The sequence below is a fragment of the Heliconius melpomene genome, chromosome 6, assembly GCF_056956725.1.
Source record: "Heliconius melpomene rosina isolate 202511_hmr_F chromosome 6, ASM5695672v1, whole genome shotgun sequence".
Classification (NCBI taxonomy): Eukaryota; Metazoa; Arthropoda; class Insecta; order Lepidoptera; family Nymphalidae; genus Heliconius; species Heliconius melpomene.
This window is the reverse complement of record NC_140394.1, coordinates 1,440,870-1,466,212: the sequence shown is the minus strand read 5'-3', so window position 1 is coordinate 1,466,212 and position 25,343 is coordinate 1,440,870. Positions and strand designations below refer to the sequence as shown.

Sequence of the window (25,343 nt, the reverse complement as noted above, 5' to 3'; positions counted from 1 at the left end):
ATTACTGTACCTAGTTTTTCCCTTCCAGTGATTGGAAATTTGATAGTCAAAACATCTGCTTGTAAACTATAAAACTACTATAAAACATGCTAGATTTAAGATTTTTATATAAAAAGTGCAAGCAAGATTTACAAAAAAAGTGAAGATTTAAAGTTTGTACGGGGAAATTTTGAGAACAAAGGGGTGAATAAAAGATTTATATTGTGGAGGTATGCATATATCTTTGCGGGATGTGCAAGGTCATTGCCGGTACTTGAATTCGCATATTTATGTATATAAAATAACAGATGTATAAAACTTAACTTAAATTCCTAGCTTTTTAAATCTTTAGTATTTTTGTACCTAATTTCTATAAAAAAAATTCTAGATCTACATTATTTATGTAGTTACGAGAGTATTATTATTAACAGTACATACAAGTACAACCATATATATGATAGTAGCAGTATATCGATAAATTAATCAATGTAAAAAGAAATCTTCATATTTTTAACACAAATAAGCGTATCGCCCACAAACTAAACAAAAATCTCTCACCGGTGGGTCGCGGCTTCATTTCCAAATGAACAGTAGGTGCCACATCCATCTTTAACCACTTTAGTTAACTTCCAAACAAGTCTAGCTTCTAACAGATACTAATTTTCCCACAACTGAACAAATCAAAGGGATCGATATAACTAAATGCGTCAATACACCGATAACTCGGGCATTATCTTTGATAAGATTGAAACGTCCGTATAATATGTATGCCATTTACAATTATATTATAGTAGGTACATTAACACTAAATACGTATAAATATAGATTATATTAATACTTTTAGTGTATTCCGATGACATCGATTATATAAATGGTCTATACTACTTGACACACAATGCTCAAACAATGGATATCAAAGGAATTAATGAAATATTGGAAAAAATCGAAATAATATTTTTTTACAATTTATAGACAAAAGATCGAGATCAGATTTCAATAAAGATATCGACTTTGTAACTTTTAGAGTCCAAGTTATTTATTTTGGATTATTTTAATCCAAATCTTTAAAAAAAATAAAAAATATAATAAAAAATCGAAATTATTCATAACCTGAAGTACTTTTTGAAGTTTTGGGCATTATTGATTCGGAAAGTAAATAATCAAAAGTAAGAAAAACTCAAAAACTTCAGGACGGTCACGACTCGTCGACCGTCCTGTATAAGAGCACAGAGTGGCGGATCACTACGAAAAAAATAAACATTACTTACTTAGAACTCTGTCGAAATTCATTTTTATTCCTTTATTTTTATATTATTGGACATACACTTTATATATTAATGTATACTTTGAAAAGGTACGACACATGTCAATAGCAATGACAAACTAATACATATTTCTTTCAATATGCAATATGAACCATACAATTTTTTTTTAATGACTATAATAATTAATTAATTACTAATTGTATGTAATAATTTAACTGATACTCTAACGTAATAGCATATTTATTGAATTTTATTTTTTATAACTATATATTTCGGGTTTAGTTAAAGAGTTAGTTAGTTAAATAGTACTTTCTGCCGAGCTCAGAGACGTCCATTAGTTAAAATGGATATAGTCAATTTAGGTAATTATAAAATAAATTCATAATTAATTAATGTAGTATACATTAGTTAGTTACTAATTAATAATATTTCAGTCAAGTGGTCATCTATATTTCAAATATTTAAATTAAGTTTTAACTTGTACCATGCCAGTCGTGGCGCTAGGCACGTGCGGGATAAAGCGTAAAGTTAAAAAAAAATCGCGACATCGATACCTTTGAATGAATTCAACATTTTATTCCCAAAATGGGTTACATTCTCATTTCTGAGTGGAAAATTGAGTCATTAGGGTTTCCCAGTCAAATAAATAAAAACTGAAGATGCGTAATAATAATATAAATCACATTGATGATATATTTAAATATATTCTTAATACAAACTATCCAATAAGATAACAAAAACAAACACGTGATAAAACAAAGGAAATAGAGCGAGCTTATCGAATGATTTCATATGTATGAAAGGTCATTCGTCATTTTGTTAATATAAATGACGCATCGTATCGCTTATTTTAAATGATGAAATTTGATTTTGACAAAAAAATATAAACAACATATGAAATATACTGATAACAATCAGCATATTATATTTTTTTATTTACAACACCTACCTATAAAAAGAAAGAAATGTTTTTTTAAAGTAGTTTATAGTTTACAGAATATATTTTAGGATTAAATTGATCGCACCTTTAGAATTATAGTGACCCAAACATTATTTTGAGAAAGAATGAAATAATATAGGTAATTTTAATTAGAGATTTTTTTAAAAAAATATTACTATTGTATCATCTAAAATGATTTTGTAAGCCTAATTTTTATACAAAAACGTAATTGTACAAATCTTTATTTGACGTTTCCCAAAACTTGATTTTTAAATAGGTCACTATAATTGCGAAATAATATTTTTTGTTTATTTTTGTCGAGCGGTCCAGGAATAAGTATAAGCTGTATTCCCTTCTCCAGATTGTAGTCTTTTCAATATCATTTATATTGTAAATCTTACCGTAATAGATATGAACTAAAAAAACGGTCCTTGGAATAAACAGATGTTTTATTAAGTATTTTTTATTATCGGACATTAGGATGATCAGGTTCCCTGGAGTCCCCACTGGCGTCCTTCAGCCACCACCTTGTCGCATCAGCTTTCTCCATACTGCGTGGGAAGTATAACGGGACGAAAGATGATATAAGTGTACTCTAAAATTACAAATTGCTAGCTTACCAGCTTGAACACCTAACGCTGATCGATCATGAGGATTATGTATAATCCGTATTCTCCTCTCGGGATGGTCAGGTTCCCCGGCGGCACCGCCAGCATCCTTTAACCGCCACCTCGCTGCGTCTGCCTCCTTCGTACTGCGCGGGAAGTATAACGGGGCGAGCGTCGATATAGGCGCTGTTTCGGGAGTCGAACTGCACAGGATGATGAGTGTGGGTTGCGTGTTCTGTTCTAAGTAGCGCCGGATTGTACCTATTGTTGAAATAATGTTTTCAGCAATAAATTAAATTATTCCTTATAATTTAATTCATTGCTAAAATTTATTAGTTTAAGTTATTCTCATTAAATCACTCTTAATAATGAACTAAGTTATTCTTTATAATTAATTAAGTTATTTTTTATAATCAATTAAGTTATTCCTTGTTTACATAAAAACCACATGACTTTGAACTCTATACAAAAAAAGAATCACACTGTTCTCAATTGTCTTAGAAATCAGTGTACATACATCCAATCAAAAATCCTAACACAACATCCCCCTTTTTAGAAGTCAGTCAACAACAACACTCACGTAAAGCAACATGGGCAGCGACGTCGGGCGGGAAGTTCCTCCGCGGCGTGCTCACCACGCACAGCGCCAACGAACGAGCTCCTACTTCGCGGGCGCTGTGCAACACGTTTCTGTAATAGATTGTAAATATGTATATTATTTATAAATGTGGTGTGTGGTTGAGGCCATCGTGGCGCTGCACAGTGGGACGGAATGAAGCGCTTCGTGTCAAAAATCCGTAACTCATTTAGTTTTCATCGCAAAGTGTTGAAATTTTGCATATATATACTTGAATATATTTGCTATCAATGACATAAAATAGATATTAAAAAAAGTCATGAGTTATTTAATAAAAAAAATTCAAATTTAAAAATTGTCATAAATAAGAGCTTATTAAGATGTTTAAAAATTATTATTATTTTTAAATCATTAAAAGTAACTTAAGTATACTGAATCTAGGCTGTTAAACAAAAAACTGATGTATCATATGTTATATAAAAATATTTTTTATAAAAATAGTGACGTAAAGAAGGAATTTATTCTGTGATTTGCAGAAGTTCTTTAGCTTCGTCAAAAAGTTCGTTAGATACTTTTATTATCCTTATTTTTTGCTTCCTGAGCGTCTTCAGAAAGTTGTCCAATAGGAAGAATTGCATAGTACTGTATAATTTGAGCTCCTTGTATAAGAATTTTATGCACCAAAGAAGGCATGTCATACATGTTACATTTGTTAACATACAATTGCGCTGTATTAAGTGTCGTATTCGATCAATATGATCGAATTTTTCGACATTTACGGCAAGTCCTGATGACATAGGTTGAAGAATTATATTAAAAAAATTTTTGAATGTTGTTCATTATAGTTTGTACGTCTGATGACGACAAATTGAAGTTCTCCTTTTCTATTTCAGAAGTATTTCTCCCCTCAATTATAAAAGTGCATAAGTTACGTCTACTGCAAACGAATTCACTCATGTTGCACAAAATATATGTATATCTTTTAATAAGTTAACAGTATTAGAAACAATGCGAAAAAGTCTGGTTACTTTAATGAAAGCAACTAGTTATAATTGGCCTTTTTATACTTGTCCAGAAAAGTGTTTTGTGCAAAAACATATTAAATTAATTAAATATTTTATTTTGTATTCACATAAAAATGTTTATTCACATAAAAAAATGATAATTTTATCATGTTTATGGTTGGAATGACCACAAAAAATGTCAATTTCAAAACAAATACGCTCTTTCAAAAATAGACATATTATTATTTTTCATGTTAAAATAAATATTCTGATAGTTTTTTTTATACTTATAGAACAAAAAAGAACTAAATAGGACGCCAATTATTTAAAATAAAAGCAGTATTCATGAAATATCAAAAATTTACATTTTTCTACATTTTGTTTTTTTTGCTCTAAATCAAAATGGCGCAAATATGCGCAAAATTTTATTGTTTCCCGTAATTCTTGAATAGTTGTAGTATATATAAATATAGTTTTCTCGGCAGCGGCAGCCAGCGGCAACAGTGAAAACTCCAATTGAAAATATGAAAATGTTAAAATATAATACTTCTAAAAATTTTAAGATATCTTTTTAAATATAGGTTTTTATAATACACTAATTATATTTTCTTAAAGAAGAAACAATGAGCTTTATAAAAATGTATAACATAAATATAGTTACTATAGAAATTTACTAAGAAACTAACGCTTAAATATCGCTATATGCAGTATGGAAAATAGGGAAATATCGAAGTGTATTGTTTGAAGGTCATTTTGGATACTTTAAACTGTTATCCAAAATAAAAATCTTGTTGTATTGATAAGATAGTCTATTCTAGTATATAGAACAATCAACAGAACTTTGAAATTACGACTTTTGTTTCGACCATTTTTGGCACGCTTTTATAGAAAGCGTCCCATAGTGCGCTGGGGCCGAGGTGTGACTGCAAATGCAAATAATATTTTCATTCAGAAATTATTAAATTTGAGACAATTTTGTTTCCATTACAATTACAAACAATTTCAAAATAATTAATAATAAGTTCTAATCCTATAGCTCTCTCCAATATTAATTAGTTTTAACATTTCATGTATCTTAAGTATATATTAAATTATTTAAAGGACAATTATGTTGACGTTCTTAGTTGTGCCCACTCATTACATTAAAAAACTATTACATTATATTAAAAACAATAAAAACATAGAGTATACACACACTCACTTATAACAATTATGCAGAGAGCTCTCCGCCGCCGTGTGGTACTTGGGCACGTACTTGGGGCTCACGGTGTGCACTATGTGGCGGCAGCGGAGGTTGTAACCGCTAGTTATTACCACTTCGCCTGTCCTGCATTCTGGAAAAGTAATACATACAAACATTTATAAAATAGTTGTCAATAAGTAAACTTATCTCTAATGGAGGTGTTCTTAGAGTCAACCTATAGGTACGGGTGAAAGTATAATTAGTCTGTAAGAAGGGTATTAGTAATGAAGATATAGAAAGGAATATTAGTGGCGACACAAAGCTTACTAAGGACATTGTTAAGAAATTGAAAATAAAAATAAATAAATAATTCGGAGTATTTTCCTTAAAATATCGTATTCTTCATAGATTTAGTGAGATTTTAAAAATATAAAATATACCGATAGAAAGTTTGTTTAGTAGATATGGAAGATACGAAATGGATGCTGAAAGGAGTAATGGTGCTGGTAACAGGGTTAACGGAGTCTTAGCTGCATTGATGAGACAAAACGTCAGCACAGCTGCGGATTTGGCCGTACACAATGCAGTGTTGGTACTGACGCTGTTATACGGCAGCGAAACGTGTGTATTACAGAAGAAGAATGAAAGAAAGATAAATGCTGTGGAGATGCGACCTCTTCGGAGGATATGCGGAGTCAGCTTAGCTGATCGAATCCGCAATCAAGAGGTACACACTTAGCTGATCGATTCCGCAATGAAGTCACAAATACACATAATGACAGGTACTATTGAGGATGTCACGGCGAGAATGAAGAAGGACATGCTCAGCTGGTTTAAAGAGGTTGATGACAGTGGACGAGGCGAAAGAGATATGTAGACAGCGTGAAGGTAGTTTAGTTGAGTAAAATATACCTAAGGCTCTAGTAACAATTTCCTCCTTCAAATCAGGCCCCGCCCCCTGCATTATACGCTCGCTGACCACGTTGCATTCTGTTAGCGTTTCGTCCGTCGTGTTGGTTATCGCGTCCACTTCTAACGATGTTATGTCGCCTTGCCTGGAAATTAGAAAAAAAAAATAGTTTAGAAAAAAGGACCTAGAGATGAGAAAATCTCTTATTCTAATTCCAGTCCTTGTTAAAATGAAAACATTTTGGAGTTACGCAACTGTATAGTCTAGACAATTGGGCAGACAGATATCGTACCTTCGCTATATGTAAAATACGTTGAGTAGTTAGTTGAACTTAGATGTAAATGTAAAAGAAGATAGAAATAAAATATTCACCGAGCAGGATTCGAATACGAAACTGTCGCGATCACTTTACATGTGTGACAATTGTGATACTCGAACTATACACATGTTTAATGAGCAAAACATGGAAAAACATGCATTTTTAATATAACAACACATAGAAATCTATATGTACATGTAATTATAATAACTACCTGTTCACCTTTCATGGAAACAACACGAAGTCACGATACAGCAAATTGATTTAAGCACACATATGTACTAAACAAATTGCAGTTTTGTTTGTACGGCGTAAACAAGGTACTCTAGTTCACTATGCAAGAATAAATATATTATGGTATCAACATATACAAGAGACCGTCGTAACGCAAAAGAACAACCGTGTGACTGTTAACGCGACGGTTGTGGATTCGATTCTCATTCCACGGAGCAATTAAGTATTTATATTTTCATTTTCTTCCTCTGGTAATGAGGATGCGAGGCTTAGAGTACCTACCGCCTCAACGTCACCTATCAATGCCTTAAAAATACGACGCAAAGTGGGGACTAGAAGTGTCCCCACTTTCCGGAATATAAACTAAGAAAATAAAATAAAATTTGGAAATACATTGCGAACCTAGCGTGACTTAAGCCCTCTTGGAAACCGACCTAGCTTTCTAACCAAGAAAGCTGTACTTTCCTTTTGACGTAGCTCGATTAAATTTTCTATGGGTTTCATTCTTCTTATTCATAAAACGTTCATTTTCTCTAATTTTTATAAATATATACATAAGTAATCACTTTAGTTCACATAAATATATTCAGGTGAGGCTACTCAAGGAAATGAAATATTGATTTTCTTCGTTCTGATGTCGAGGCAAAGCGCAGCGTTTAGTTCCGTCACGCAACACACAATGCCTCCAGAATTCAATTGAAAGTAAGGAGCGGAGTGTCTTAACACTAGTGTCGCAATTATAATGTAAATATATGTATTCACACCGTTCTTAATAATATGCTTGGTAAAATATTTATAATACATATGACAAATGTACCTATTAGATATTTCAACAGAACTAGAACAATGGCGTTTAATTTTACATATTGCATTTGACGTGTCATAGAAAATTTGCACAATTGTGAATGCGACTAATTACTTAATGTTGACATTGAATATACTTTTTTCACACGCTCTACATAAAGCAGAATAGGCAGAGAGCGTAAAGTGCAGAACGGAGTACCTTAACACTACATGCCCAAGCGGGAAAAGGCGTGGAAGCTGTAAACAATACATACAATAACTATAATATATAATAATTACCATATAACAAGCCGCTGGTTGATCTGTTCGTCGTAGGGGAACACGGGGTGCTGGTGCACGGGCGGCGCGCGCCCCGCGTAGTCTGTGAGCGGCGCGGGCGCGGTCTGCGACCAGCGGCACAGGGACGCCGCCGGCGCTCGCATCACGCTACCCTCTGGAAAATACCAATTATATTTTTAACACTTTGAGTAATATAATAATTTATAATACTATAATAATTAATGATACTTGTACTAGTATATTGGACGAGGCGAAAGAGGTATGTAGAGACAGTAACATTTCGCGCTCCGTTCTCTCCGAGTACATCGCTCGCTAGGGATACAGCGTGAAGTTAAGTTACTTGTAAGTGTGAGTTTACTTCCTAACCTAAGCCTAACTTCAAATAATTATTTATTTTCATAAAAGCAAACTAATTCTTACAGAAATTAAAGGTAAAGATTTTATAAACACATTTTTTTTATATTCAAAATACATTATACATACAGATTCAAAGCGCGGCGTTGAGTTACGCCACTCAAACACTCTACTACAACAATACCCTACTTCAAAACAAAATATTCCTGTAAAATTCACTTCAGTATTCTGGCTTTGAATACAATGGGAACGCTGATCTCAGTTACACTGAATAACCAATAAGCACAGGCACTCGACCAGGCTATTGTTACACAAGTACGTACAGCGGTCATCGTGGAAGTAGGCCATGATGGAGTTCCATTTTAATTTTTAATTATTAACTGTTTGCTACTTATTGAAATGACCTCGTAGTATAATAAGACTGATATCGATGGTTTTGGTTACAAGTCCTGAAAAATATATATTTACATAAAAAACTTTTTCTAGTTTTATTAGAAAAAACGTCGGATTCCGGCTTCTGCTTCTCTACCAAATATAGTATTGAGGATTAAACTTCGTAATTGTATGAACGATAGATAACACGTAAGTATTTTTTATATAACAGAGTTAAAAATTATACGTATAATTAAACAAACACTGTATTTGTATTAGACACGACACATGTCGCAAGGTGGGTAGAGAGAAATTAGTGTTAAGACTACAAGTGCAAGCTAAGTGATAGAGCTCAGCTTCGCACTTGGTCAGTTACGAGAGCGAAGAAATTAAAATAATTAATTTCCCCGAGTAGGAATCGTCCTCAAGTATGATTATGATAAGGTAAACTACGTCACTATATCAGTAAACGAATTATTTGCGCACACAAACTAAATTCGAAGTATTTTTATTTAACAAGCAAACTTCTTATCACTGCCATTATGCCACGACGTCATTATCAAATATTTAATATCGATAGCTGATACCTAGTTATACTAACAAGTTACCTACACTTGAAGTGAAACGGAAATTGATTTTACGCAAATGTAACTAGGACAGGGGTCGGTGACGTTGGGGGGACCTCTCGTTCGCTCTGCACGGTGGGAGGGAGAGGGCAGAGTCATTGAGAGTGCACTTGAAAATAATTTTGTGCCATAGAATGAATCGGATGCCGTATAATGGAGTTGCGCAGTGACTGTAATAATTGGCTCGGTAACGAGATGCAGTTCTAGAGCAGAAGTTGGTTATAATAAAATAAGAGTTTATATATTGTGACATTGTTAAAAACATTACGTAACTTTAGTATCGAGGAGTACAAGAGTGCGACTGTAAATGTAACGGTTTTGAGTTTGATTCCCATTCGTGGGAAAGAAATATTCAATATTTTCATTTCATCATTCTATTAACGAGAATTAATAAAGAATTCAGCAGAATGTGTGAACGAAAGTGTCTTTTTGGAAACGGAGGGTCGTAGCACTGGGGTTTCAGGTTTCAGGTTAATTATGAAAACAGTGTGCTTATCAACTACTTCCTTCTTTTATATTGATCTTTAAATAGAGTAAACGATAACTGCTTCTTGATTATTGTGTTACGTACAATTAGTTTTAATTTTTCCAAAACTACTTAATTAAGGCATTTATATTTTTACAAAGTTTAATGTACAATCAAAATAGAAAAATAATTAAAATATAATATGAATTTTTAATACTAAGATAGTAAAAAGTAAATAATGGTATTGAAGAATATTTCATTTCAATCTCGTTATTAATAACAATAGACGCCATCGTGGCGCTGCGGTACAGGGTCTGACTGTAAGGACGATCGTTGGGGGTTCAATTTCCATTCGAGGCGAATTAATTCTTTCCATCTTGTTGCTCTGGTAACGAGGCAAAGCGCGGTACTGAGTTCTACCCTTGCACGGAACTTTCACGGTATGTTTCCTAACCTAACCTAACACTACATAGGTTCCTGAAAAAATATGTTTTTGAAAAAATAAGATTTTCCGATCTGTTCGAGCACCGCGTTGCCTTTGTTTTCACCATACACAATATAGAGCTTTTAAATAAAAGTAGAGAAAACTATCAGCCTATGGACTCAAAATGAAGCAAAAATGTTAAGTCGTGGACTATGCTAAAATCTTATATAATCCAGATATACCTAGTAGGTATTGGTTGGAGCTATCATCGAGCTATTATATTTAATTTTAATGTACAAGCAAATTAACACTGAAGATACCTTGAAGGCCACTATAAACTTATTTAGCTCGCTGTATCCCGCACATAGCGTGGTAGACAGAGATAAATCGGGAACCTAGTGTTAAGACACTCTGTCTTGATGAGTCAAAACAATTCCGTTCCCCACTCTCCGCCGAATTCTCAAGGCATTATGCGTTGAGTGGCGGAAATCTACGCGGCGCTTGATCTCGACATTAACTTTGTACATATTTAAATATCAAATGTTACTAAGAATGAACACATATTTTGCTATATTTACTATTCATTAATAACATACATAAGTTTGCAAAGCAGATATACAATACAAATGTATTATATAAAAGAATATAAATTGAACAAACAATGTTAAGTATTACATAAGAAGTGTAACAATATTTTCGGAACCATTGTGTCTTTTTTTTTCTTTATCAAGATGACATAATACGTAAAATACAAAAAAAAAACTATATATTTTAACATTTATTAACTTACTGTATAATAATTCAAATGTTTATATAATTAAATATGATTATTGAATGAATTTGATTAAGAAAATAGAAATCTAAATTAATAGAAAACAACAAACCAAAATCGTACCTAAAATCGTCATTCCACTCACTAATTGCAACTTATCAAACACTGTAGGCACGTCTATACTCTTGCAAGGCCTGCGTACATGTGACCTAGAGGCCTTCACACCCCCAAGGGGTAAAGTGGGGGCTCGGCGGGGAGAGAGTGAGGTGCAAGGGGATGAATGCCGTGACGTCACGCGGCCAACGAACCGCAGAAGTGGGTCATGGGATCGCTCGATCTGATCTGATGATCGTTTTCAAACGTTTTCCTGCTTATCTACAGAGGAGCAACAAAGTAGAGAGTCGCAACTCGCACGTACGAGGAAATTTTACTTAAGTAGTTTAAATATTATATACATAGAATTTATATTGGGATATGTACCTATTATTTTAAATTTTATTTGGATTAAATATAGGAGGATTAAATATATTTTCGTTGGAACTAAAACAATCTATAACACAAGAATTTACAAAAAGATCTACCCTTTTTAATGTTTCAGGCATGTTTTTGCAGCTATTCCAGACTAGTTACGTCGATTGTATCGAGTTCCCACATAAAATTCTGCCCTTGACTTTGACGTAGTAGAACTGTTTCTTGCAGGCTCTTCTCAGCAGAACTGCCTTCTGAGCCGTTGGTAGTTTTATGTACATCCAATGATTCAAAAGTATTTGCAAATATTTATTTAAATAAAAACATAACTTACGATCACGTCGATTTAAATATACCATAAATTGTTGTATTCCTAGCTTAAGTATGGATAAATATCCTTATTTCTCATAAGAATATTAAATAATCAAATTATTTGTGACAGATGTTTTTAATTAAATCTCAATTCAGGACTAGATCCTATATTGTCTGTACCTGTAGTAAAGATTATTTATAAGTTAAACTTACTTATTAACAAATTTAATTAAATTCAGCTTCCGCTGGATGGCAGAATTTACGTTTCATTTTACTTTTCTTAACCCATAACCACTGAGCAAAAAATATCTATCCCTTATTTCACGATTATTAAATTAAGAAAAAATGGAAAAAAAATAGAAATACAAACTAAAAACACAATCGGATCACAAGTAAAACCTTTTCGTATGTAGCTAGGTATTTAGAAAACTAGTAGTTTTTAAACTTTTAAAAGTAAAATAAGAACTAGCATAGCGCGTGTCAAGGATAAAGTAGAATACTAGAGTGTTCCTAACAGAGTATATGGCGGAAGTTAGTTTCCCTATCTAAGTTGAAAACACGTCTGAATGCGAATACTTTGTGGAAATAAAATTGTTAGTACATTACTTAGCCTTTTATAGTACGTTTCGTAGTTTGTACTTTAAGTACTTTAAGTCAAATAAAACGAAAATATTTCAAATTCTATATTCTTCTTAGTCCTATAGTGTTCTACTAGTGTTGAGTTCCAGAATTGGGCGGTGCGTAACGGAACGATCTCTTAAAAAGTTAAAACTCATTTCCATCCGATCCCGCTAGATGCCTATGTGACAACGTGACACAAAATAAAAACTATACCAACATTCCTAGTATATAATCCAAACTAATCCTTTCAGTACAATTGCTTATTCGAGTTATAGATATGCGCCCGCGCAGATTACATACATACAGACAGAACAATAAAACGCGACACGTAAACAATATAACAATGGGACTCTAATGAATAGTGCCATTTCACAATAAATGAAGATCTTATTTGAACAACCTGTATACATATTTACTTACGTATAGGTTTATGCTGTTTACATATACTGAGGTAATCTTGGGTTTATGAAGTCTAGGTAACTAAACGCTGAGCTTGGTACCGTTGACGCGTAGTAGTGTTTGATTGTTATAGGCAATGGTTATTGGTTCGATTTCGACTCGATATAGTAATTATATTATTCAGTTTGAATAAAAAAAAAAGCTTTGGGTTCCACCATTAAGACAATTCCGTTACCTAGACTACTCGAAGTAGACTGTTCGAAAATTAGTTTACAGTAGATTTAGACAGTTAAATTGTATAAAAAGAAACATGAGTAAATTTAAAATAGTCGTAATAGCGCAGCGGCACAGTGACCTAACTGTAAATGCAATGATTGAGGGTTCGATTCCTACTTGGGGGAATAACCTCGTCGTAATAAAAAGACAAATTGAACTCAAAAATTGGGCGGAAAGTAAAGAAAAGAGTATCTTAACACAAGATCCATTCTGCCTACTCTGTTATAAGCGAGATAATGTGTGCAGCTATTAATATTTTATAAAAATACAATATGTTTGGTTCTGGCGCTATCGAGGTGTCCATACGACTATGAGGATATACTCGTAAAATAAATAAAATCTATATGTACCTACCTACTTCAAATGTTTATTAGGTACTGCAAAGCGTTTATGCAAAACCACATAGGTAACTTTCAAGGAAATATATATCGCAAGATTTCATTTCATACAACGCTCTAAGAATATTAATGTGTCGATATTTTACACTCTAGTGTAACATTCTATTACTTTCTATTTGGATTTAGAAAAAAATAATACTTATTTGCATTACTTAATAAGATATTATAATTATTGTTACATTGTAGCCCAAGATCCAAAATTGGGAGAGTGGGGAGCATAGTGTCTCAATACTACTTTGCCTCTGCCTAACATATTTTATGAATCAGCTTCACGCTGTATCCCGCACACTGCAGGGTAGGCAGAGAGAACCTAGTGTTAAGACACTCCATTTAAAGGGGAATATTATATGAAGCGTGAGCTAAAAAAATAAAATATTCTATCACTGAATGAATGAAAACTTCTTACTATGGGGGAAGTAACAGAATCGCAATTTCTCACTTCCACATTGTAATGTAGACTTTTTCTTCAGATCGGAACAAATCAGTCATTTACATATAATCGAACTATAATCAATATACATCCCATTCGAGGGAATTAATTATTTTGATTTCCTAGTTCTAGTAACTAAGTAAGTAAGATGACTAAATATATACATAAATACCAACAGACTAATATAATAAAACGTTTTAAATCCCTAAAGAAGAAGAAGAGTATGTCAGTTCGTGGTTAAATTTAATAACAAAGAAAAAAATACATAGAAATATTTTACAAAAATGAAAAAAATAGCAAATAAATATAAAATATAGTGAACAAAGCGCTATAACTTATGAGAAATGCTAAACGACAAAGCGAGACAGACCGTGAAGCAAAACACTCGTTCAGGGGTTAACGACTGCGGGGCACAGCACAGAGCTAATATGAATCGTTGTAATCGTATGGAAATTCTTATCTTCTAAAAAGATTTATAGTATTGACTTAATTCGCAATTGGGATTTGTCTTAGAACGATAAGTGTGGATTCGAATCCTGTTGCGTCATTATTTAAAATTCATAGTATACAGGTCGCCTTGCTATTTGCAATCTAGTTTTGCAACTTCTCAGGAATGGGAAAAAAAGATGATTTTTCATTAAAGTTTCCCACTGTATCCCGCAAATAGTAGGGTAGGCAGAGGGAACCTGGGAACCTAGTGTTAAGACACTCCGTCCTTATTACTTCGAGTCCACTGGAGGAATTTTGGAGGAGTTGTGTGTTGAATGGCGAAACCAGACGCCGAGTTTTGCCTTCCAGAGCGAAAGAAATTAAAATATAAAATATTTAATTTCCTCGAGTGGGATCGACCCCCCAACCTTTCGCGTTTATAGTCGCCCGTGCCCCTGCGCCACCACTGGCGTCGTTTGTAAATGTTGCGTGATAGAGTCGATCACATTACTTTACGTTTTAGGCTAACATAACGAAGGTTCTATAAGAGACAGCCTAAAGTGACTAAGTTTCTACATTTTATCATTTCTTTCGCCATTTTACATACGTTTACAAAATCAATAGTGTCTCAGTCCGTTGACCAACAAAGAGCAGGAGATTCTTTTGTCGCAGGTGATAATTATTTGTATAGCCTCGTTTGTAGGACAGTCGAGTTTGTAAATAATTAAGCGAGCTTCTTGTCACTCACCGCCTTACGTGTTTGTGCAACTGCAACGTCAGTATGCACAAATATTTTTCTTTCCAACTTGTAATTTCGATAATTTCTAAACTTTTGGTTAATTAATTTTAGGTACTCATCCTAATGAATATTCATTATTATAATTAAATATATTTATTAAATTAGCGTACTAATGAGTGTGTCTGCTTAGACATCTATTTCTCCAAAACTACTGGACTGATTTTGACGAAACTTAGGACTCATTTTAGTCAAATATTTCGATACTATGACGATTACTTTTAGTTACGGAGAAATTAATGAACCAACTCACAAAGTTTAATCTAAATAATAAACATCATGATCATTATAAACAAATTTCACCTAATTCCAACAATATCATACAAACATATCAAACTGACAATCTCCTTTATTGAAGTTGGTTAAAAACTATATCAACATTAGCCTTATATCTTGAATTCTTTTTGATTACAAAATATTAGAGATTTATACAATGATTACCCCATACGTTACTGTAAGCTACAACGAGGTACAAGCTTAAAGTTTCATGTATAAAGCACGTTCAACTATCGTTAACCTGAATTGCGGGGACGATCACTTTTCAATACCACAAAAATCCCCCCGGATTTTGGAAAGGTTAATTTTAAAATAGATTTGGAGTAAGCCTGATTTTTATAGATCACTTCAGATTTATTTAGTTTCCTAAGCTTATAGGAATCATATAGTAGGTACATACTCTACAACTTGAGGCCAGTCGTGGCACAGGGGAACAAGCGTTGCTGTACTTTCTATATGCCGCATATTCCCATTAAAATACTTCCCACTTTTCGTTGAATTTTGGAGGCATTGTGTGTTGAGTAGCGAAACTCAACGCCGCGCCGTGTCAACTTTAAATATATTTTAAGAATAAAACTTTATGACAAGTTTTCGGTTCGATTACAGATTAATTAATTAAAATTACAGAATTAGGTTTAACATTATAGTGACGATAATGGCTTGTTAAGAAGTAAATACATATATATGAAAATAGCGTAGGCAAAGGATATAAAAAGAAGCATAATATGTTTATTACGTAACTATGACGCTCCAGCGAAACAATTATTTAATTGCAAAATCATAAGTTCCATTGCGTAATCAAAAAACATCGTCATCGTTTCATATTGAAATTCGATATGAAAAAATATTTTTTACCTTCACGTTGTATTCGCATATAGGTACTTTACACTTTTCGCCTAATTCTTGACAATGCGTTTTGAATGACGGAGCTTAACATCGCGCTTACCTCGTCTCATTACCAGAGCAAAGAAATTAAATATTTAAAATATTAAGTATTTCATTCCTCCCAATGAGAATCGAACCCACAACCATCGCGTTTACAGTAGCCCTCGTGCCATTGCACTACGACGGCATCAAAATCAATAAAATTTTTCCTATTATTTTATATTGCTAGCATTTTATATTAATAATTAATGTCGATTACTAAGTACTAATTAGCAATTATTATTTAGTAAAGAAATATTTAATTATTCGACCCTTTACCAACACAGTAGTATAAAAACCGCTGGTACAAACATTCTGCAAACACAAGTACTTAAGCACTCCTACACATTCAAAGTCCGCCATCGTTTTCTATATTACTCTGGAACGCAGCGCTTAACTCTACAGCACTTTAAAGCGGTTCTCACATGAATAGTTGCATACTTGAATTTCTAAACGAGCTCTTTCCTCGAGCCATTCTCAACCTATTTTTTTTTGTAAAAAGGCATTGTCTTTAAAATATCTTTTTAGCTGTATTACAACGGATTTTCTTTTGTATGCTGATGACCTGGTACTTTGTGAATATTTTGCACTATCTTTTGTTTAAGTTGATAATGGTACTATGATTACTATCGGCCCAATTTTTTTTCAACAGTGGAAGGAGAAGCCGTCATGGCGCAGTGGCACAAGCGTGTGACTGGACACGCGGCCGCTGTGAGTTTGATTCCCACTCAGGGAAATGAATTATTATTGATTAATTAATATTTTAATTTCTCTGTTAAGCTAGTACAGTAGTGTGAGTACTAGGTTCCCTCTGTCTACTCACTATATACAAGCTTAGCTGAAAAAAACTTCAGCTTTATGCTTTATCGGGATGTTGCAAGTTGAGAACCGGATCTCATCATTGTAGCACAGTAGGGAAGCGTCAGACAAGTCAGACTATGAATAGAAATCCTATTTAGAAAAAGGGAAATTACCTTTATTTTCATATATATGCTAGGTATATGCGAAATCATCATTCTGCCACGCAAGTCGTAAAAATAGTTAAATAATATACAGGTATCTATTTGGAAGATAATGTTCATAATAAATGTGTTGTTTTACGAGCGAGTAGGTATACTGAATAAATAATAATAGATATTAGACGTGTTGTTATATACAATTTCCTTGAGATTTTACTGGAGATAATCTTAGAAAGCGAGTCGCGAGTATTTACATATATTATGATTTACTGCGTATTGTTTTATTATTATGATTATGATAAATGGTTTAATAAACTGTTGAACTTATTCTATTATAGAATTATCTACATGTCACTATTCTTTGTGCATATAACAATAAACTGAAAAATCAAGCAAACGCAAGCAACGCCACCAAAGCGAAGTGAGACAGTAACTAGCTGTAACCGCGATGGTTGTGGGTTCGATAGCACTTTGGGAATATACAAATATTAATACCTACTTGGATTAGTTTAATTTCTCCAGTCTGTTAAAACAAATTCTATAAAAATATCCCCTTAAATCGCAATAACTTAGAAGATAATGTCTGGAAATTGGGCGGAAATCTGAGAAAATTGTGTTTTAAAAACCTCCCCGAACTACACTTGCAGGACACGAATTGCCCATTTCTGTTACAGTAAGTACCGCAGTCAAATTTCAAGCAAATTACTAGTACACTAATAACATATAGTAAAAAAAACTAAAAGGCCAAAGAACCCAATAATAATAAAAGGTAAGTTTTAATGAAAGTAAGGTAAAAGTAAATCTGAAATACGATAGCATTCAACGTTGCGTGTCCAACTACCTTTAGGGCGACGTCCCTGCTTACTACGGGCAGGGAGTATTGGCAATATCAATAATTATATATTTTTATCGATATCTATTTAAAGTTTTATGTTAAACTAATTTGTGTAATATACTTTTATTGTGGCTTTCGCTAAAACTTAATGGTAGATTAGGAGAGTATATCACAGATTACAAAATAAAGTAAAAATGGTAATTACTTAATGTTTCTTTAATACAATTGTTTTGCAATTACTTACGGAAAGCGTGGGCTATAATACAATTAACGACATCGATCTCGATATACGAGTATACAAGAGAACCAGTTCCACATCGGTCGACCTTCGATTGTTTTGCACATATAATTTAATCCTAGTGTCTTTGCAATTTATAATGTTAATTTAAAAAACCGTCATGGCTCAGTGAGGACTTTCATGATATTTTTATTAGGTTTGTTTTGAAGCCTGCGTGTTCGATTCCCAATATGTGGTGAATATTATATTTTACCTATTTTGATAAAAGATGATGCCTTTGCATATGTGTTTGTCCCAGTAATTATGTAGTAGGTAATGATTGACAGCTTTTCATTAAAGATTTTTTTTATTAGCCATCTAGACAAAGCCAGTTTTAATGACATATTTTAGTAAAAGCTAAATTATATGTAAAAAAAAATTACTTTGCACAATATATGAAAACAGTTGGTAGAAAAGTCTCAAAGACGACGTTACGTAAACTACACTTCTACAGAACATTGCTATAACTATGTAAAACATATCGATTCGATCGCTATTACATATGCATGAAATACAAAATAAATACAACATGTCAGTCTGAAGTGGGACAGTCGATAAACTCTTAATAGTTTTCACTCGTAAGTGACGATAACGATATTTAGAATGTAAATAATAATCATCAAATTCCTTATATTAACTAGAGTTAAGTGTGCAACTATTCCATTTGGTCATGGGTTCAATCCTTATTGTTGGAAATGTACCTAATAGGAGTTGAGTCCACAAATGATTATTATAAATATTTTCAGAACATAAGCCTATATTCAAGACATTCCCTTTTGTTGGAACACAACGCTGCGATGTGCGTCGTATCTTTTCATATAATAAAACGAATATAAAAAAACATTGTTTTTCGTTCAATTGCGTTATAAAATGCCACCAATAATATTTTTTCTTATAGGTATACCTTCCATACACAGACACCGGTCAGTTAAGATTTTTTTTATAAGTACGGATATAGTAGGTAAGTATATATGTAGGGATATACAAACTCTTTAAGTAAATTTTATAAATATGTAAACAGAATATACTTTTATTAAATTAGTGAATCAATTTTACATTTTAAAATATTAAAAAAAAACCATTTAAATGTAAATATTATTATGAATTTATTTAATTAATATTATCTTATCACACCAAATGATTAACAATGTATGTAAATGTTCTTTTTTATATCAATATTTTTATTCAATATAACAGAATATCTTATATATAAATTACAAACTCGAGGCCAGTCGTGGCGCAAGGCCCCAAGCGTGTGACTTACTATAAGCGCCTCAGGTTGTGGGTTCGATAGTTGATCGTGATGGTTGTGCCTTTAAGGAAACGAAATATTTAATTTTCATTTCTTCAAAACTTCGCTACGATAAATGTGATAGTAGAAAGCATTTTTCAAGTCGTACTAGTAGTTCCTAATACTAGAGCATTTAACCAAACAAATTCTTCAGCTTTATAAAATTTATATAGAAGTATAGATCAATGAATGACCTTGTTAATAATAAAATACGAAATATCTACAATACAATAAATAATAGTAGTTGTAAAGCAGTTTTCTGAATAAAACTGATATAAAATAAACATATAAAACGTGCATTAGTATAATTTAGCCTAAAAAGTCAATGACAGTAGTGATGTAACATCGTTTTGTTACGAGTACGTCACATTAAAGAGATGTGACTCATTCATCGATATTTTGTGATTTTAATTTCCCGGCGTGGCGTTGAGTTCCGCAACTCGTGCTCGTTTGTTATGGAATAAGACCAGGCAAACGAGAGTACGGGTCACCTGATGGGTAAGTGATCACCGCCGCCCACGACCCCGTGCAACACCAGAGGTGCTACAGGTTGAACAAAATCTCGTAAATCGAGGAAAATTGGGAACACCTATTCTTCTATATGCGAAAGACAACGAGAAAAAAAAAACATGATTCAGCGATTTTCATATAGAATCAAGAACATTACTGGCTTTGTCATATAGAATCAAGAACATAGAAAGTTGGAATTCGAAAGTTGCGAGTGAATTTCCCTAAATTCCTACGGGAGTGGGAAAAACCCTTCGGTTAAAACTTATTAAACTTCTATATAAAACTTCTATATAAAACTTCTTTTATCCTAGGTATAGTATCTATAAGACGAGACTTAAACTAAGCACAACCCTAAGGTGTTGTGTAGTGTTGTCATACCATATTACCAAAAATACCATTACTTTATTAGACTAACAAAGATTAAACACAGCCTTGGCTTATACATTACTTACATTTCACAATAACATGATGTCATCGCCCTTATCTTCCGAGTTGGACTTGGAGCTAAACTAAAGACATTAGTAGGTAATATACCTGAGTGACTATTGCAATTTATGAGCTGCTTGCTTTAATGTTGCTAATAATAATTTACGTTTCAAATTAATCATTTATGACCACGAGGCCATCGTGGAGGTGTGGGACAGAGACTTTTGGTTCGATCCTTATCATCATTGTATCTTAGCTTTTCGAAGCCTATGCTCTCCTCCAGGGATATCTACGCCGATCGGCGCTGCTCTACCTGCATCCTACGACTTTGATCAGATCATTGGGCCCAGGTTAGGTACCCAGTATTGCTGCCGTCACTAATCGGGTCGATTCTCAAACGGAAAAATAATTATTTTCGGTTCCCCGCTCTGGTATATAAAAAAATGCTGTTGTGAATGAGGAACGTAAACTTTTGCTACTAAGTCTTCCCTGCCTACTCTGCTATATGCGAGAAAAAGAGTGAATCGTGAGAGCCGTAATTTCAAAGACAATGGAAATTTTAAGGGAAAGGATTGTCTTAACACTAGGTTCTCTCTGCTTATCCTGTTGTGTGCGAGATATAGCGTGAAGCTGAAGCTGATTTGGAAATTTTATGAATACAACCTATGGGAATTCGAAGAACATGAAAAACAATTAACAATAAAAAAATTCCAACAAGGAAAACACTAAAAAGTCAAAAATATAACTAGAAAAGAGCTGATTATTATCAAAAGCTAATAAATATCCCTGCCAAATAAAAAAATAAATAAATGATTTTCATGAGAAATGGTTAACTTTATAATGATTAAACGATACGTCCAAAGTCTCAATGGACAGTATGTAGTTACTAACAGCATTTAAATGTTAATCCATCCCAAGGTCTGAGCAGCCATCGATTGTCTCATGTTATTATTTCAAACAATTATCCATACAAGTTCGAAGAGGAAATATTTTCTGTACTACAAACACAATTTTATACTTATGACGGTAATGTATTGAACAAAAGAATAAAAAAAACATCTCATTTTATTTCGAGAGAGTAGATTTGTACTTGATGTCTCCGCTTTCCGCCCAAATGCAAGACAGGAGAGGCGGAACTCAACGCGGCGCTTTGTCATGCTAGAGCTGGGGAAATGATAACAATTCATTCCCCCGAAACGAACTCACTACCATTAGGTTTGCAGTTAGAACCAACGTCGTCCCACAGCGCCACGATACCTCCCAATGATTAGGTAATTATGTTTTTCACTAATATTTAGCATGTTTTTGCTAATGCTCGTGCAAAGTAACAATCGTTTAAAACACTTTGTAATGCAATTAACTTTTTCTTTCACAATTGATGATGAGAGATATTATAAAAAGTCGGCTTACAGCAGAATCCTTAAGCAGATCCCTACTTTCCGCCGTATTTTTACACACAGTGTGTGTTGAATGGGACTTTATTTATTATTGGGACTCTATTCGGGAATAATAATAATTAAGTGATTAGTTTAAATTTCCCCAACAACCGCAACACAACATGTAACTTCTCGAATTCTGGCCGAAAAGTGGAAAATGGAAAATGTTACTAGGACACTAAGATCTATCTACCCTGCAATTTTCATTATTAGGCGTGAAATTGGAAAAAAAAAACTAGCTTTTGCGCACTATTGTAAAAGTACCCTCTACATACCGACATGGATTTTCAAAACAAAGCATCACCAATCACTGACACGGCCTAGTTGCTCGTATATCTACCTAAACCTAAAATCAACGTAACGGCAAACACGCTCATACCTGTACATAATAAACACTCTAATACACCTCGACACGGGTCAACTACAATTATAAACTGGACAAAACAACGCCAATTAGCGCAATTGACCGTTGTCACGTGTTGCCACGGTTCTATTAAAACTTAAATAGGCTACTGCAGTAGAAAAATGATAGTGTATGGATAAAAACAAAAACAATAAGTAATCTCTTTTTGACGCAAATGTACCCTGGATACTCCTTGGACCTTGTTTTCGTAAAAGTAGAGAACAAAGTGTTCACACACTATTCTCCCTCTGCCTTCCAATATCGGCCATCTGGGACGCGTGACGTTCGACGGCCATGAATTAAATTTGCACTAATGGGAATTTGCAACATCTCGAAAACTGGGAATAAAATTAGGACCGTACTGTCTTTTAGGTTCATTTCCTTTAAAAAATATACTCTAGAAACGAACAAGGCTTCCACAAAAGACCAAATTGTGCCACAAATGGTCGTATCAGTGATTTCAATAAATTCCACAAGTGCGTCAACAGTAAGCTAATTAATTTGATATGCGTGGCCGATACCGGGCACTTGCAGGGCTTCGCTTGTCGCTGACCGAAGCCTGGGGGATTTGTGAATATCCTATTTCCAACATTTCTATTTGTTGCCTTATCGGATGTCGCTCAAGGTTAAGAACATATGTAGATGCGTTACACGTGAACGAATTATTAGTTTGGAGGCCGAATTGATACGGTGGGGGTATTGTATGACTGTAAGTCCTGGGTTCGATTATCACTTTTCAGTATATCTCAAGTGACTTAACAATAGTTTGTCTATAATTACTTCTTAGTTTTGAGCTTATCTGTTACCGGAGCAAGGAAATGAAAATACTTCATTTTCCTGACTGGAAATCGAACCCAAAACCGCTACGCTTACACCTACACGTTGTGGAGCCACGACGGCCTTTACCTTTAGTTTTTAATACGCAAATGGAAGGAAAAAGAGAAAAATGAAATATTTACCTACATACAAATGTACCCACACAGGAAAGATGGTATCTATAGTTTAGTTGACCGAGCGCGTATACCGTTAGGCATAGCGCAGTGGGTCGCGCTAGCACAGTAGTTTTGTGAGAGTAATATCAATGATATAATAAATAGTATGTAGGTACTGGTAACTATAAACTATGTATAAACTTTGTTTACTAAGGTTACATGGGCAGTTAGTTCCAAATTCATGCTGAAAACTAAAGGAACTTCGTATATAACGAGAAATAACGCTACAGATTTAAAAAGCTACCTATACTATTAAAAATATAGATGTGCGATTAATAATTAGTTATAGTTGATAACCATAATTAATTTCAAATTTCCTATATGTGCAATTTTCTAATCGGTATTATTTAAAATTCAAGATTTTCCATTTCACGTAGGTACCTACATAAAATCCGCGCAAAGTTCCGAGCGACAACTAGTTGTATAAATATAATAAAAACGTAAGAAACAATTCTTTTTTAGAATAATTTATGTATTTTTTTGTTATTTTATACAAATGTTTCTTTTCACATAATTTCTTGTTTTATCATGGGTTGGAAATGAACGCTAGTGAAATCGAACGGCAATCGATTAAAAGCGTAAACGCACAATAATATATTTTTTATAGTTTTGATAAGGACTTGCGTGCTGTACTTACACGAGTTCATTTGTAAAATTTCAATTATTTAATAATAAAAAACGGTGAAATTTTGGATATCCATTACGTATAAATTGGTTAAGTTGAAGTTTGGCTAGATATATATATAATAACACCTTTATAATAATGGATTAATTAACGACAGACAAAGACATTAATTAAAACAAATATTATACAATAGAATAGTTTCTCCATACAACGTGACATTGGCGAAGTGATATGTGCTCAACTGGCACGCTCGGAACGCCAGATTTAAAGAACCATACCATACCATACCAATAGAATAGAACACAATAAAAAAAAAAACATTGCTTTATAAAATGTATGCAATGGTAGAAATGATAAAAAAATAACAACAATCAAACAATTTTATAACCAAAAAGTTTTTACTTGGTTAAGACAATGACGATCTTAACTGACTGTCTTGATTCTGTATTCCACATATAGCAGGGTAGGGTGTGCAGAAAGAACTTAGGAAACTAATGTTAAGATACTCCCTTCCCGTTAAGGCGTTCCCACTTTTTCCCGCTTTGAATTCTGAGGCGAGTGTAAAGTGGCGGAACTCAACGCCGCCTTGTCTCGGCACCAAAGCGAATAAACAAAAATATTATAAATAATTAAAGTTACTACTAGAAAATATAAAACTGTATGTTACTTTAAAAAACAACCAACAATTCCAAGTTTTATAATAATTTGAAATATTCTTAACAGCTGTAAGCCTCCACCGCTAAGCCGGGTTCCATTGAATCACATTACATATGAACGAGCGTGTATCAATTCGCCCTTACAGTGTACCCACAAACCGCTTTGTGCATTTCACACTCCACTTAGCATGCACTGTGTTTGTAGTTTGTACCTACATATGTACGGAACTATGATCGAATAACCAAACCCATTTCAATAATTATTAAAAAAATAACTGCTGGCAATATTTTTGTAGCTTCTAAGTTCGAATACTACTCGGGAGTATATTGTACATAATATATTTAAGAAGAGATGAGTAGTAGTTCTCACTAGTTTCTCTACCTGCCTCTATTCGATTCCACTTTAAAGCGCAATATTCCTTTATATAAAGAGAATAATATAATATATCATTATGACAAAAATGTAACGTTCATTGTACCTAAACCTT

At 33.3% G+C, this 25,343-nt stretch overlaps 1 protein-coding gene across 3 annotated transcripts in view; it reads right to left on the bottom strand.

Moving 5' to 3' along the window:
* Gdap2 (ganglioside induced differentiation associated protein 2) overlaps positions 1–25,343 on the bottom strand; it is a 67,380-nt gene that overhangs the window by 32,012 nt on the left and 10,025 nt on the right. For 2 of the 3 annotated variants that reach the window (XM_085186776.1, XM_085186775.1), the window contains exons 2-6: positions 8,103–8,256; positions 6,469–6,611; positions 5,575–5,707; positions 3,373–3,482; positions 2,805–3,053 (exon numbers count right to left, since the gene is read on the bottom strand). In XM_085186776.1, the coding sequence (XP_085042902.1) occupies positions 2,805–3,053; positions 3,373–3,482; positions 5,575–5,707; positions 6,469–6,611; positions 8,103–8,245 (778 nt within the window). In that variant the 5' untranslated portion in view covers positions 8,246–8,256. Of the gene's footprint in view, positions 1–2,804; positions 3,054–3,372; positions 3,483–5,574; positions 5,708–6,468; positions 6,612–8,102; positions 8,257–11,239; positions 11,361–25,343 lie in introns of those variants that run through there. The other variant, XM_085186774.1, reaches the window with a different exon arrangement.